The sequence below is a fragment of the Amorphotheca resinae genome (genome assembly GCF_003019875.1).
Source record: "Amorphotheca resinae ATCC 22711 unplaced genomic scaffold M430scaffold_8, whole genome shotgun sequence".
Taxonomy (NCBI): domain Eukaryota; kingdom Fungi; phylum Ascomycota; class Leotiomycetes; order Helotiales; family Amorphothecaceae; genus Amorphotheca; species Amorphotheca resinae.
Genome location: NW_020194478.1, coordinates 1,281,362 through 1,296,062, shown reverse-complemented (window position 1 = coordinate 1,296,062; position 14,701 = coordinate 1,281,362). Strand labels below are relative to the sequence as shown.

At 48.4% G+C, this 14,701-nt stretch overlaps 6 protein-coding genes across 6 annotated transcripts; 4 read left to right on the top strand and 2 right to left on the bottom strand.

The window, feature by feature from the left end:
- Positions 1-235: 235 nt before the first annotated feature.
- On the top strand, positions 236-2,206 carry M430DRAFT_51814 (hypothetical protein; the record flags this gene model as incomplete). Its single annotated transcript, XM_024868255.1, has 3 exons — positions 236-250; positions 897-2,052; positions 2,112-2,206. The coding sequence occupies 3 exons, from the start codon at positions 236-238 to the stop codon at positions 2,204-2,206; spliced, it is 1,266 nt and encodes a 421-aa protein (XP_024719788.1).
- Positions 2,207-2,789: 583 nt separating this feature from the next.
- On the bottom strand, positions 2,790-5,104 carry M430DRAFT_104441 (hypothetical protein; the record flags this gene model as incomplete). The annotated part of the gene is made up of 4 exons (XM_024860927.1): positions 2,790-3,806; positions 4,144-4,767; positions 4,820-4,943; positions 5,007-5,104. The coding sequence occupies 4 exons, from the start codon at positions 5,102-5,104 to the stop codon at positions 2,790-2,792; spliced, it is 1,863 nt and encodes a 620-aa protein (XP_024719787.1).
- Positions 5,105-5,279: 175 nt separating this feature from the next.
- M430DRAFT_142687 (hypothetical protein) lies at positions 5,280-6,439 on the top strand. The gene has a single exon (XM_024862778.1). It carries the CDS (start codon positions 5,336-5,338, stop codon positions 6,227-6,229), a length of 894 nt encoding a protein of 297 aa, XP_024719786.1. The 5' UTR covers positions 5,280-5,335; the 3' UTR covers positions 6,230-6,439.
- Positions 6,440-7,135: 696 nt separating this feature from the next.
- M430DRAFT_59820 (hypothetical protein) lies at positions 7,136-9,805 on the bottom strand. Its single transcript, XM_024868823.1, has 2 exons — positions 9,366-9,805; positions 7,136-9,294 (listed from the first exon to the last, which is right to left on the bottom strand). The coding sequence occupies exons 1-2, from the start codon at positions 9,450-9,452 to the stop codon at positions 7,531-7,533; spliced, it is 1,851 nt and encodes a 616-aa protein (XP_024719785.1). The 5' UTR covers positions 9,453-9,805; the 3' UTR covers positions 7,136-7,530.
- A 409-nt stretch (positions 9,806-10,214) lies between these two features.
- M430DRAFT_257836 (hypothetical protein) lies at positions 10,215-11,213 on the top strand. The gene is made up of 2 exons (XM_024865296.1): positions 10,215-11,012; positions 11,065-11,213. The coding sequence occupies exons 1-2, from the start codon at positions 10,585-10,587 to the stop codon at positions 11,111-11,113; spliced, it is 477 nt and encodes a 158-aa protein (XP_024719784.1). The 5' UTR covers positions 10,215-10,584; the 3' UTR covers positions 11,114-11,213.
- Positions 11,214-11,493: 280 nt separating this feature from the next.
- M430DRAFT_29180 (hypothetical protein) lies at positions 11,494-14,121 on the top strand (the record flags this gene model as incomplete). The annotated part of the gene is made up of 2 exons (XM_024865852.1): positions 11,494-12,582; positions 12,631-14,121. 2 exons carry the CDS (start codon positions 11,494-11,496, stop codon positions 14,119-14,121), a joined length of 2,580 nt encoding a protein of 859 aa, XP_024719783.1.
- Positions 14,122-14,701: the final 580 nt, after the last annotated feature.

Genomic DNA, 14,701 nt, shown 5'->3' with positions numbered 1-14,701 from the left:
TGGATGGCAATGCGAGCGCGCTGTGAATGAATACCTATGTCTTTAAAATCAGACAGTCTTCGCTCGTGATGGATTAAAGCAGAACGAGCTGCTCGACGAAGTTGAGAGTAATATGATCGACGAAGGCAACTACTTGGGACTTGGTAGGCGAACAGAACTTGATCGCGGTGGACGAAGGTCCATTCTCTCAGTCGCGCTTGACTGCCAAACCTGAGCACAGCTTTGCAAAGGCGGCATGAACACGTCCATTGTGGTGGAACTGGCGCAACTCAACGAGTTGATCATCACGTGATACGAGAGCCCCCTTTTCATTACTTCCCTTTTGGGAAACCAGGCCATATCTCCGCAAAGAGATTAGGATAAGAAATAATTGAGACCCACGATGCGATAAGAATAAAAACACTTGCAATACGGTGCCGCTGATAAGTGCCCTCTCTAAGGCCTGACTAATCATGGACCTTCACCGCCTGAGATAAACCCCGCCTACAACCGCATCTATTTCCTTTCAGACTGGACTGTCAGTAAAGAGTACAAAGGGCTTTGCAGGAGACCATAACATTTGTCGCAAATATCCTACGATAGAGCCAACTGCCTCAATTTTGATTGTAGGTGCTAATCCAGGCAGCCCCAATCGAATCCTTAATTAGCTTCTGACTGTTAGTCTGTAGGTGTGCGCTCTTATATTCCCCTCCGCTACTTCAATCAACCGCTTCAGTACTAATAGCCCTTCTCGCAGGCTTCTCTCCTTCTCATTGTTGCTACATCTGCAAGCCTGCCCTCTCAACTGAGTGCTACTTGTGTTTCGTTCCTGTGATAGCTGCCCTGACGAATCCATAATAGATCGTTCAGCAATGAAGGATCCCTCCGAGCGCACTCCCCAAGGACATATAAAACAGCTCGTCGCTCAATTCCGACCTGCTGCTGGTCCGTACGAGGACTTGTACCGCCAGCTCCATGCAGAACCGGAGCTTTCTCTGCAGGAAGGAGCAACCGCTGCGGTAATAGCGAGCTACCTGAGACAACTAGAGGGCGTCGAGGTTCGGACCAACATTGGTGGGCATGGCGTGGTTGGCATTCTTAGAAATGGTGTAGGAAAGACGGTGATGTTGCGGGCAGACATTGACGCTCTGCCTATGGAGGAGAAGACTGGGTTGCCGTACGCCAGTAAGAAGAGGATGGTTGACGTTGCAGATAATGTTGAAAAGCCAGTTATGCACGCATGCGGCCATGACATGCACATCTCATCTCAACTTGCAGCTGCGGAGCTACTGCACAAGTGTCGGGACATATGGAGCGGAACTGTCTTATTCCTGTTTCAACCAAATGAAGAACGGGGTGCTGGCGCACAAGCCATGGTTGACGATGGGATTTATGACCCGGCGAAGCATGCTATCCCGAAGCCCGATGTTATTCTTGGCGCACATGTCATGCCGCTAAGAGCTGGAAAGCTCTACAGTCGGAAGGGGGTCTTTGGCAGCGCGGCCGACAGTTATAAGGTAACCGTCTATGGCCGTGGTGGGCATGGAAGCCGGCCACATACCACAATCGATCCAGTGGTATTGGGTTCTAGTATAGTCATGAAGCTACAGACCATCGTGAGCCGAGAATCGAACCCACAAGAAGCAGTCGTAGTCACTGTGGGTGCTTTCCATGCCGGTTCAGCAGAAAACGTCATCAGTGCAGAGGCAACCCTTTTGATCAATACAAGAACCTTTAGTCCTGAATCGCGCACGCGCGTGAGAGAAGCCATCGAGCGTATCATCAACGCCGAATGTCAAGCTGCAGGCTGTCCGAAGCCGCCACAGATCCGGGAGACAAGTTCATTCCCATTGCTGTATAACGAGGAATCGGTTACGGAGCGCGTCTCCGAGGCGCTGAAGGAGTATTTCGGGGATTCATTCAATCCAGATGGACCGGTTTCAATGGGCAGCGAGGACTTCAACAATCTAGCCATATCATCTATCCCCTGCTGCTTTTGGAACTACGGCGGCATCGACCCGGAGCTTTGGGATGACGCGGAGAAGAGGGGCCGAACAGCTGAGGAGATTCCAGGTTCGGTCACCATTTTGGAAGACCCAGGTATCCAGAGTCCAGACTGATGTTTTATATAGGCAATCATAATCCTTCCTTCGCGCCAGTAATTCAACCTACTCTTACAGTCGCCATCGATGCATATGCTACCGCCACCCTATCACTCTTACTATGAAACATTAGGCTCAGCACGCCTGTTGGACATTAGACATGGAGCCGACTTTCACGAGCGCGTATCTAGGCCTACCCGCTAGGTCAGGTTTTGGTTCTAGAAATCTATGTTGGTTTGAACTATGATCTGCGGATAGAATCAAAGAAGTCATTGGATGACGATACAGACTTCAGAAATGCCGTCTGCATAAGAATTCCTCCCTTCTAGTGTTTACACCACAACCAACACCTTGTTTGGGGGTTGTTCCAGGACCTTGTTAATAGCTCAGGTAACCTTGTTGGGGTTAGTTATATAATATAACCTGATTCAAGTCTCAATTACCTCCAATTAGTTAACATGGTCAGCCTCTTCGTCTGTTCTTTGTTCAGGATACCGAGATGTACCACATGTTGTAGATAGGTAGGCCTTCGCTCAAAGAGGGCCAGCCTACTTACTTCAAAGCTAGACCAGAAGCATAGACATTCCATATAACTTGAAAAGCATATAATTGTAGCTGAATGAATTTGGTTTCCAAATTCTCGTATCACTCGTATCAAAAGCATAGCTCGCAAAGAGGTTGTTCAAGATGTAAGCTTCATTATGCTATTTAAACTTTCCGCCTTTTCTTCTTCGGCGGCAGTTTATGTGATTCTCCAGACACCTCCACATTCCCATTCAACTCCTTTTGCAGTTGCCGGCCAGCAGCATCATCTGCCTCGACGTCTTCCTCGGCGTCATCTTCCTCATCCACCTCGTCAGCATCATCTGACCCATCCTCACTGTCGTCATCTTCTGACTCGAGCCCAAAAGCAGCATCCACATCGCCGGCAACATTATTAAGTTCAACACCACCATCACTGTCAAAGCCTTCAAACTCTTCCTGCTCGTCATTTCCTTCAGAAGCATCCGACGCGTTTTCTGCAACGGATGTATCGGCGACTGACTCATCTTCCAGTTTTCTCTTTCTCATTTCACCCAGTCGACCTTCACGGCCCTCAATACCCTTCACTTCAGCACCTTCAACAACTGGTGGTGGGGTGAACCATGGGATCTTGCCCCTCATAAAGTCATTTAAGACCATCTTTGCAACACCATCAACATCTGGTTCGCCACCATGTAATAATCTCCCACCCTTTCTCGCTAGCAGCTCCAAAAATTCGATATGGTTTTTCCAGCCCTTGATTTGGTATGTTCTCTCAATATGTTGAGGTTTTGTCTTAGTAAGCACGGCCGGAATGTACTGTTCAGGGTTCTCAACGTTTTCCACTCTCACAACGCCTCGCAACAGGATATCTTGTGGTGTATCCGTAGTACTAGGAGGAACCACTCCCGGGCAGTCAATGAGGTAGATTCGCTTCATGAGTGTGATATATTGCCAGACCTTTGTTTCACCAGGGATCGGTGCAACAGTACAAACCTTCTTCTTTCGAAGTGTGTTGATAATTGAAGATTTTCCTGTGTTTGGGTATCCAATAAAGCCAACAGATATTTGCTTGCGGTCTGAGTGAAGGGAAGAAAATTGACGGAGAAGCTGGATCAGAGACCCTTTGCCAAATGAATTCGTTATGGATGCATGGAATGCGAGAGTCGGATAATCTTTTGAAAGAGCTCGTACCCAGGAAGCCTGCAACTAATTAGTAATTGCAAACACAAACTGTTATATTTGGTATTTGGTATGTATGAATCATAACTAAGAAGACCACCACAAGCCACCAACATAAGGGAGGAAGTGGTCTTCAACTCAAACGAAACATACCCAAACTCTTTACGACAGACTCTCCAAGACGGTGAGCTGTCTACTCAAGTTCCGAAGACCAGGAGCGGCGAGTAAGGGTTCATTCTACCAAAGTTGTAACAGACGGCCTTCCATTGCAAAGAGCACTCGAAATGCAGAAGGAGCCTTGACTTAACGATGGAACTTGAAATTGGATAGGAGATAATATGAAAGGTATCCAACTTACAGCAACTCCAGTAGGCACCAGATCGCACTTATTCAGTACGAAAATCAGGTGCTTATGTGGTGCCTCTTCCTTGATATATTTTTCCACACTTCGACATCGAGTACCCAAAGGATCTCGTGCGTCAAGGACGTGAATGATAACGTCTGAGGAATCGATGACTTTGTACAGTTCGTTCCAGATTCGTTTGCTTTGACCCTTACTGAAGATAGCTTCTCGGGCACTCGTAATATACCCGTCATCTGTCGCAGCGGCTTCACCAACTGCTTCAGCCCCAGAATTTCCACTCAGTAACTTTTGTTCCTCAAGGCGGTCTAGGTATGTGTCGTGGCTCTTCACAGAGTCCTCTGCAAGGTCTTCAAGTGAGCTGACACCTAATTTTACCCTCTTCCGCTGTGCTTTGGGTCCAAAGACTTCTCCAAAAGGCGATGCCTCCACAGTCATTTTTGCTTGGTGTTGTTTGATTCCATTCTTTCCTTGGCCATCTCTGATCAAGGTCATTGGAAGTTTGTTGGATTTCAACAGGACGCTATATGGGTCCGAAGCCCGTTCGGCCATCGCCTCTCTGAAGGAATTCAGAGCATCCTGACTGATGACTCTGGAGTTGGTAAACCATTTTCTATTAGGCTAAATATTGAGTCAGCGTGAGGTTCATCAATCGAACAAGAGGTGGGCTTACTTCTATTCGTGCGTTAGGAGTCTCCCGCGACTGGTATGCTGCAGCCTTTGTGACCTTTCCAGCAGCATTATGCTGCGCAGTACCTCCAGTCTGGATTTTGAGTTGCTTTGCTTTCTTGGCAGACCTGAAGTGACAATGTTAGCAATCTTCCTGAGTTGGTATCAGGGTTGTCGCAGCACCCTCTTACCGATAGAAATTTTCGCCTTTCACTTTGACATTTGCCATGCCATCTCCGACCTTGCCCTGGCGGATCTTCCGCTGGGCTTCCTTCTTACCGGTTCCCATGGCTGATGGTTGTTGGGTATTAAAAGTCAGGAAGAGGTTTGAAGGGGCGGGGAGGTGAAAAAAAATTGTGGCCGAGAAAATATATGTAGCTGTGGCTGGGTTGGGGTGTGGCTTGCCGCACTAAGCGGGTACCTCCGTGCTCGCAAGTTCATCCAGAATGCGCTAGCCTTGAACTTTTCAAACATCTGTCGACGACCTGCTTAGAAGCTATCCAGGGGATCGGATCCAGCAATGCCTCCACATTTATCCAGGAGCTCATTGAGCTTTCTGACACGATGCTCAACTACTTCATATGCACGGGCTTTCACTTCATCCTCGCGGCTTTCCGCTATTGGCCCTGAGAGCCCGAAATTTATCGAGATTCCAGTACCACCTCAACGACAGGCAAGAGGCTCAAGAGACATCAAAGGTATTCTGCCACCTCCTCGAGATGTCTTCGACACACGCGGACTCGATAAGACTACCCCCGACTTCTTGGCCGCCACAACTCCCGAGCCAAAGGAGCTTCCAGAGACAGAGGATGACCGTATAATATGGAAACGGCGAATGGCAGCTAAGCGGAGGGCGAATCTACGCGAGGGAATTCTCGAGCTGTACGAGAGAAAGAAGCGTCAGGAAGTTATAGTTGCGAAACGAAGCGCTTGGAAAGTCCGAGACAGAGAAAAGCGACTTAAGGCACCACAACGTGAGGACGAACGGTTGACCAACCCGACTATCACGGCTGCGACGCGAACGCTTCAATCAGGTCCCGTGCCAGACCCAGACCGCGAAGCTCGTCTTGCTGAGAAGGCGGAGCGAGTGAAAGCGAGGGAGGCTTTGAAGGCAGCACAGCGGAAAGATGCCTTGCACACTTTGTACATGAACGCTCGAGGCTTCATTACGACGGAGGAGCAGTTGGATGCCGAGATTGAGAAGATCTTTGTGCCCTACCCATTCGGAGAGAACAACGAGGGCAAGACCAATATTTGGGATGCATACGGGGCTCCACCTACGGTGCAGGATATGTTATCGGCAGTCAACAACACGCAGAAGCTGGCTATAGATTTCCACAGAGGCCCAGGTGCTATTACGGGCAAGAGAATGAAGAGAATCGCGGAGGAGTTGACTGGTGGCAAGATGGATTAGTGGATGGATATCTGGGGAGAAACTTTGTATACTAATGGGTGGGAGAGCAAGATTTGCTTCTCCAATGTATAAGATTCGCGGCTCAGACCCAATGCCCAAGACTTGTAACATTTGATATTGGAGTCTATTTCCTGCTTCTTCCACAAGTGTCGGGCTCACCACGTTTTCAGTATACTGCCCGATTTCTATCTTTCATGAATAGCTGTTGGCCATGTATACTCCTTGAATGTGAGGTTGGTGGCACATAACGAGAGAGAAGTAACAATACCAGGACATGGCAGAATATCTTGACACAACAAAATAACCTCAAATGCAATACACTCTCCAACTATTCATCCCAACCTCTTATAGACCTGGCCCTTAGCCTCAAAAGCAGATACACACATTCGGAGCTCCGCCATTACCTTCAAATAAACAGGTGAACGAAGCACTTCCTGGACATAACTTAAAAGCCCAGAAATTCATACTGGGGAACTATGTCGTCTTCCCCTGAGAAGTGAATGTGATTAGTGTTGGTGAGAAACTCAGCAAATATTTTGTTGCACATCGTTCCCGGGCGCAATATATCGAGTTGTTCGATCACTAAATAAATGCATCTGTCTATTTTCATAGTTGTCAAACCATTTTGATTACTCAAATGCTCCTTGATCATGCAAAAGGACTTGCTGGCTTGAAAGATATCGCGAACTACTATGTACCTATAGCCAGGTAGGTATACGATTCAACTCAAGCCTTCTACTCTAACGACGCCTATCCTCCACAATATGAAACACAGCTACGATCTCTGACGATCAGATGTTGATTAAAGGGGTTGATTCTTTCTTCTGGTATCGGTCATGATACCTAAAGAGTATTATGAGAGGGCTGATTTGGTTGCAAAGTACTTAACGTTGGCTTGGAAGACTTGGTAGACTTGATTGTATTGATTCGTTAATGAGCTAAAATTTAAACACGAGTAAAACTGAAGATAATGCACAAATAGCATGAACAGTCGTCATCGGTAACTGGATAGATATATGAATATGAGGTACTTCTGAAGAATCCAACCTAGAATGACCGATTCAACTGGAGAAGTGAAATCCAAACATCCTCCGACTTGTGCATATCCTTGCCGTGATTATCTACCTATACTACACTTTTGCTAAAAGGACACCCGAAAGTTCAGACCAGAAGCGCCATGCTCAATGCATAATAAGGGTATAAAAGCATGTGCCCCTAAATATCATTATTCATTGAAATCGTCTCGGCCATTCCTCCTTTTAGATCGTCATTCATACCAATATATACACTCTTCTGGAACACTATTCCTCTGGATGATGATCCGAATGTCGACTTGCAGGACTGCCCGGGTCGACCTGGATGGATGGGAGAGACGGCAGGTTAAGGCTTGGCAACTGCGGGGGGTGTTCAATGCCTTCAACTTTGTCTCTTCCATCTTCGGAGGTGTCTTCCACATTTTTAGTGGTCTCTTGCTCGCCTTCAGTGGTGTTTGTCACACCCTCGGTGGTATCTTCCACATTTTTAGGGGTATCCTTCCCGCCTTCAATGGTGTTTGCGACACCTTCGGCGGTATCTTCCACATTTTTAGTGGATTTTTGCTCGCCTTCAGTGGTGTTTGCGACACCTTCGGCGGTATCTTCCACAGTTTTAAAGGTATCCTTCCCGCCTTCAGTGGTGTTTGTCACACCTTCAGCGGTATCCCTTCCACCTCCAGTGGCATCTTCCACAGTTTCAGTGGTGACCTTGCCACCTTCAGTGTTGTCTTTCCCACCTTCGGCGGTACCTTGCTCACCAACAGGTGTACGTGCAGACCTCCTGCTACTAGTGCTTGCATTGCTTAGACTCCTCTCCGAAACCAATTGCCCGACGTGCGTTGCGCTAGTCCTCCTTCCTTCCGAATCAACAGTTACAGCATTGTCTCTTGGTGGAGTTGTAACGGCTGGCGTTGCTGTTTCGACAGTCGATGCGGGCTCTTCCGTCGTCACTATCAAACCCGGGTAGCTAGGTGGTGATTCTCGGTGATATTCCCCAGATGGCGTGTCCAGTGAAATGTGCTCGTATTCCGGTGGACTGTTTGGCGGGATATCTTCGTGGTCTATCATCTCCGGGCTGCTTCCCGCTCTACCTTCGTGACTTGACCTGCCATCTTGTTGGCTATAACTGATAACATTTCGTAGAGGACTCTCGGCAGCTTCCGAACGGGCCGAATTTGCGCGTGAGCGCGTCAATGTTCTCCCAGGTAGGTCGATGTTCATTGTATCGATGCTCAGGATTGAGCTTGAGCTTCGATCTCTTCGATGGAAACTGCTCCCCATACCGGCAGCATCACCAAGAAGTCCATCACGTTCGCTATCATTGCTATTAGCGCGCACCCTTGTCCCGTCGTGCCTTGCAATTCCCAAAGCTGCATATGCGACCGACGAAATAGCCCTTTGACGTTCCCTCTTGATACGTTCGTGTTCAGCCCTAGCCTCCGCTACACTCATTCCCGTGCTTGCGTTTGAATTGCCCCTAGCTCTAGCTTGAAGCTCTCTCAGGGCTACGTGGTCGCCCCTCTCTCTCGCCTCTCTCCTGAGTCGCCTCCGTTCTTCCCGTTCTTCAATCTCTCTTCGTCTTGCAAGTCGGACCTGGTATAAAGCCTCCATTTCAGCTTCGCGGCGTTCCTCTTCCTCATCGGGTCCTTCTGGGAATTCAATCACGACATCAATCCCTCCTCTTTCCCCTTCCCTCCCCAACACTTGCTCGTTCTGTAATGCGTTCGGATGATAAGCCGGCAATGTCATAACAGATCTCACTGAGGTATGTCTATCGACGCCTTCAGTAGTGGTTGTAGCCTGAGCAGCGGCGGCATTGGACGGTTGCGTTGATCCCGCTGTCCTTTGAGGTTCGAGATGATCGCTATCGGCGATTCGATAGCGTGTTTTCCCTGGCTCCCATTTCTCCCATAGCTTTTTCAGGAAAGGAGTCGGTACGTATTTTGGATTCTTGTGTTTACGACGACATCTTCGGAGCAGATAGAAGCCAAGTACTACGCCTAGAAGACATACGACGACTACGACGATTGCCTGGTCGAGCGTTATTAGTCCATACTCGCGAGTTATGCCACTCGGCGGCGACAACAGATATTGAGACGTACGATTATCGTGCCAACACTTACGCCGGACCCTGACTTGTCGGGAGGTGGTGGGGTCTGCCGGCGCCGCAGTTCTTGGTATATATACATCGTGTCCTCAAACCACACAGGTTGGAGGAAGGATGGGCTTCTTCAAACTTGAAAAGGAAAGTATTTGAACGGATGGGCCTGGCATTCCCGGAATTCCAAAGGGTTTCGCACTGTCCTTGGCGGCCTGACGTTTCGCTTCTAGGGGTTGGCAGGTAGATGGCTGATTGGCTTCTAATGTTCCTCGTACTGGTCAGAACTTAGCATGGCCACGGCCGTTGCTATGTGGGCCTATAAAATAGAGAGGGGGGGATGGTGAGGTGAGATAGAGCAGCCGGGGAGTCCCAAGAGCCGTTTTATGAGTTGTTAACCTGTTGGCCTTACGAGAAAGATGCGTAGATGACGAGGGATGCTGGTATAGAGTCAATTAGATTATTTAGATAGAGCACTGCCTTTCCAAAGCCCCATTCTTTCGGGTATGAAGGGGCTCCGAGCCTCCGCGTACGGTTGCCGTGATTGGTGGAGCGGCGGGAGCGGGCCTCAGGCAGGACCAGCCAGTAAACAAAGTTGAATATTTACCTATAATCGACGATTAATTTCCATTTATTTTTAGCATTTTTATTAAGAATTCCCGAGAGTTCCCACAGGCTGACCAAGCTCCTACTGCACCCTACTCAATTCTACCGCTCTACATGTAGCCTTCATCATTATTGCCTTTTAGAACACTTGGCAGTGTTCATCATACTTCGGCTTGATTATCCTTTGAAGCGTCTCCCTTTAGTTCCTGGGGCTCGCCTTTGCGCCGAGGTTTACTTTCCGCTGAGAAGCCCACAAGCTGCGATTCTGTCTGGTTTCCTTGATGATGCTATGCGGATGTTGAGAGACTGTCGGATATGCTATGAGAATGATCAATACAGAAGACAAAAGGAGAGCACCAAGTGGTGATTCTGCAATGAGCACGTTTCCCGGATCTTTACGTCAGATCAAAGCCGCATCACACATTTTTCATGTATGTCAGCCTGTCGAGATGAGACTGAAGGCCCCTTGAGTATTTGTATACTGCATCTCCAATTATCAACTACATATTTCCTTGACTGGACGTGTACCTGTACCTTTCCAACGGCCTGGAGCCAAAGAATCCCGCTCTGCCTATAGGGATCTCAATGGTAGAGGTCACCGGCCTCAATTTTGCAGCATGTCCTTTCCTTCAGCTCCTTTGAACCCTCCTATAGTTGGTCTATCCACCTCCTTTGAAGTCACGGCGATAGCATCATACAAGTATCTTCTTTTCTCTGCGCCTAATGATAACTTGAGTCAAGGCCATCAAGTCGAAGGCCGGCTTGTTTTCGTCGCCCCACTTCTCAGATACCACCTGAGGCACCTCCCAGTGATCGCCCACAAGCTCAACATACATAATCTGTCTTTCAATCCATGCTTTGAAGCCTGTCACGAGCAACTTGCTTATAATGAGGAGGGAGTAATCGGTAGGCCTCAGATGAACGTCAGATCCCGATACTGGAATAATTACATACTTACCAAAAATAAGGCCGTTCTGAAACTGTCGATTATAGAAGGTTTCAAATATGGATATTTCAGTATCACAGGCGCTTTGTTAGATGCTTGGTATGCCGTTTGTATTCGATATCCGTAGATTGCGGATTCATGTTAAAGTCAGGCGACAATTAGGTATCTACCGAGAATCTCTCGAGAGCGGTACTGGGTGATGGATCGAGTTGAATCAAACAGCGAAATTAGGGTGGATGAGAGGTTGAGAAGCTGATTCTATACTGTATCTACCTGCCTACTTGCTTCATCAACAGTTACACGAATGATGGGAGGTCACGTGCTTCGTGCATTGCAGCCACCTTCCACCTTCCAGGTTGTAGCACTCTTACCCCTCATCAACGTCAAGCAACCCCACAACAGCCTGCAAAGCAGTGAATACTTGAGCCTTGGCTGTGAAGTACTCACCGCGCCACAATCGCTGATTAGGTATTGTTGAGGTACCTATTATATTTGTACGTTTTTTGCACTTATGAGAAGCCTTACATCAGTCTCTACGCTGGACATTACAACTTCAATCCGCAAGGGCATTACTTCAACCATGGAAGACCTTGTCAAAGCCATCCAAACAACTCCAATCATTGACAATCATGCCCACCCACTCTTGATTCCCTCTGCGCAGGCTAAATACCCACTGTTATCGATCACTACCGAAGCCCATGGAGATGCTATGAAAGCTACCCCGTCATCCTTGTCACATATCCGAGCCGTCAATCAACTATCTAGGGTTCTAAATTGCCCTCCGACATGGCACGACGTTGTCCAGACCATCGAAGTTGAAAAAGCGAAACCCAACGATGCTTGGTCAAGGCGGTGTTTCGAAGGCATCGAGACACTTCTAATAGATGACGGATTAGACGGCAAGGATGAGGCTTTCGATTATGCGTGGCATGATCGGTTGACAAGGGCGAAGTGCAAGAGGATAGTGAGAATCGAGAAAGTTGCCGAGGAGATCATCAATGAGTGTCTCAAACAACCTGGTGCCTCGTCGGAGGACATGTTCTTGACTTTCCTCTCCGACTTTGACAATGCAATCAAAGATGCCGTCCTTGACTCAGAAGTTGTGGCCTTCAAGTCCGTCATTTGTTATCGTACTGGCCTGAACGTTCCATCGCAGCCACCTTTACCGTCTGAAGTTAAGCAATCCTTTCTGCAGATCCTCTCTAATCACAGGGCTGAAGGAGGTTCGCATTTCAAACGACTAGATGGCACGCTTCTGAATGCTTTTCTTGTCCACGCCACCGCTTTGATCATCCGGAGCTCGAAAACTCCACACAAGAAAGCGCTTCAATTTCACACTGGACTGGGGGATAACGATATTACTCTAACTCGATCTTCGCCTTCCCATTTGCAAGAGTTTATTCGACGTTATCCTGAGGTGCCAATCGTTCTCCTCCACGCAAGCTATCCCTGGACTAAAGAAGCAGGATACCTAGCTAGTGTATATGAAAATGTTTACGCGGATATCGGAGAAGTCTTTCCGTTTGTTAGTCGACAGGGGCAAGAGGCTGTGGTTCGTGAAATTCTGGAGCTCTGTCCCAGCGAAAAGATTCTCTGGAGCACAGACGGGCACTGGTTTCCAGAGACGTATCTACTTGCCGTTATTCAGGTTAGGGAAGCTTTGGAAGCAGTAAGACACCAGCGCGATAATATTTGCGGTAACTAACATTTAGTATAGGTGCTTTCGGAGTATATACGGAAAAAGGACCTGACTGTCCCTCAAGCCGTGAAAATTGTACAGGATATCCTCTTCAACACGTCAAACAACTTATACGATCTCAAGCTTCCCCTGAAACCGTTTGCTATTGCTTCAGCTCTCGATCTTTCGTCCCCACAACACTCTGATTTGAATCTCCTAAGGTCGTTTTTAGATGAGCATCCATCGACTAAGTTCCTCCGCCTTCAGTTCCTGGATTATACGGCAACACCGCGAATGAGAGTAATTCCTATCAGGCATGCTTTGAGTCTACTTCAGACACAAAGTAGTCTCACAACAGGAATTTTAACCGCTAGCCTTGGGCTTCTCCAAAACGATACCATTATACCCGAGGTTAATGGTACGGACGAGTATAGACTGCAAGCAATCTTCTCATCAATAAGACGCGGCCCTGCCAAAAACTATGCTTCTGTTCAAGGCGAATTCCGTGGACAAGATAATTCCGAAGTAACGCTCTGTCCCCGTTCTATCCTTCGCCGCACAGTCCAGAACTCAAAAGCTCAGGGTCTAGAATTCCTCCTAGGTTTTGAGATAGAAGTCGTTTTCATGTCTCCCGTATCGGATTTCAAGCCTGGGTATACTGCCAATTCGTCCTCAAAGGGCCATGCCTGGAATTCGGCTCGATCTCTGCAAGAAAAGGCTCTGCTGCCCATGCTCGAGGAGATATACGACAGCCTGTCTAGTTCGGGAATTTATCTTGAGGCATGGCATCCAGAGAGTTGCGCCGGCCAATATGAGTTCGTGCTCCCTGCTCTCCCTCCTCTTGAAGCGGTGGATACATTACTTCACGCCCGTGATATCATTGCAACAGTTGCAGCAGGTCATTCGCTGCGAGCAACGCTATTTCCCAAACCTTTCCCAGAAGAAGCCGGAACGGCCTCTCACGCTCATATCTCAATCTCGTCTCCAAATGGCGAGGAGAAAGAGGTATACGAATCTTTCTATGCTGGAATACTGGACCACCTTCGCGCTATCATAGCATTCACGTACAGTAATCCGGAGAGCTATGCTCGTATGCTTGACAGCCATTGGGCAGGAGGTCGATGGGTGACGTGGGGTAGCCAGAACCGGGAAACGGCGCTGAGGAAGATTGCGGGGTCTCATTGGGAAATCAAAGTTTTGGATGGTCTTGCGAATATGTATCTGGCGATGGCTTCTATTATTGGAGCTGGGACGCATGGCATTTTGGCCCACCAAAAGTTGAAATGGGGCGATTGCATGGAAGACCCCGCGAAATTGTCCTGGGAGGAGAGGCATAGGCTGGGGATTAGAGAGGGTTTGCCCAAAGATCTTGGGGAGGCTTTGACGGCCCTGGCCGAAGATGAGATACTGTGTGGCATCCTTGGAACGGAGGTCGTTGAGAGATACATTTCTGTTAAAAGGGGGGAGGAAGAGCTACTGACAAGCATGAGCGAAGATGTCAGAAGGAACTGGATCATCGAGAGATACTAGTCGTACGATCAGGTCCGTCACGATTGCTGGCTGACTCTTTTGACGACCCTCCGGTCATTTCTTGCGCTAAACGCGTTCATTTTCGATATTTACAGCGGCTGTTCCCCAAAACATCGTGTTCCTTTTGTGGACACAATCCGTTCTCACCTGTATGTGATGTCCCGCGCCAATTCGAATCAGCAAGGGTGTGCTTCTCCAAACAGGTACCCAATCGTAAATTTCAACGCGGTTCCGGATGTTTCAGGTCATACCCCATAGGCTTGAAATATCATCAGCCGTGTCAAATGTCAAGTTTCATTGGCGCTTTGCTCTACCGCCTCGTCGGCGTGCATCCTTCTACGCAATCTGGACCGGAGGATTGGGACGCGCGGGGCGCTGAAAATACTGCTGGAGGAACTGGCGGCCCAAAAATCAATCCCAGCTGCGCGTCCATCCACTACACTACTGCAAGAATGCAAGGCATGTAGGGATGGTCAAGGGCCGATGCACCCTATGTCTGATCTCTCCGTCCAGCTGGGTCGACAGGCCGCGGACGGTGCCCGTGCGACTGCAGAATGGCACCCCTGCAACTGAAGACCAC

Excerpts from the sequence above, each read along its gene's own strand:
- M430DRAFT_59820 (XM_024868823.1), bottom strand. The coding sequence starts at position 9,452 with ATGTATATATACCAAGAACTGCGGCGCCGGCAGACCCCACCACCTCCC. Across the intron at positions 9,295-9,365 it reads TAAGTGTTGGCACGATAATC|GCAATCGTCGTAGTCGTCGT; the intron begins GTACGTCTCAAT and ends ACGCTCGACCAG.
- M430DRAFT_142687 (XM_024862778.1), top strand. The coding sequence starts at position 5,336 with ATGCCTCCACATTTATCCAGGAGCTCATTGAGCTTTCTGACACGATGC.
- M430DRAFT_257836 (XM_024865296.1), top strand. The coding sequence starts at position 10,585 with ATGTCCTTTCCTTCAGCTCCTTTGAACCCTCCTATAGTTGGTCTATCC. Across the intron at positions 11,013-11,064 it reads GGCGCTTTGTTAGATGCTTG|GCGACAATTAGGTATCTACC; the intron begins GTATGCCGTTTG and ends TGTTAAAGTCAG.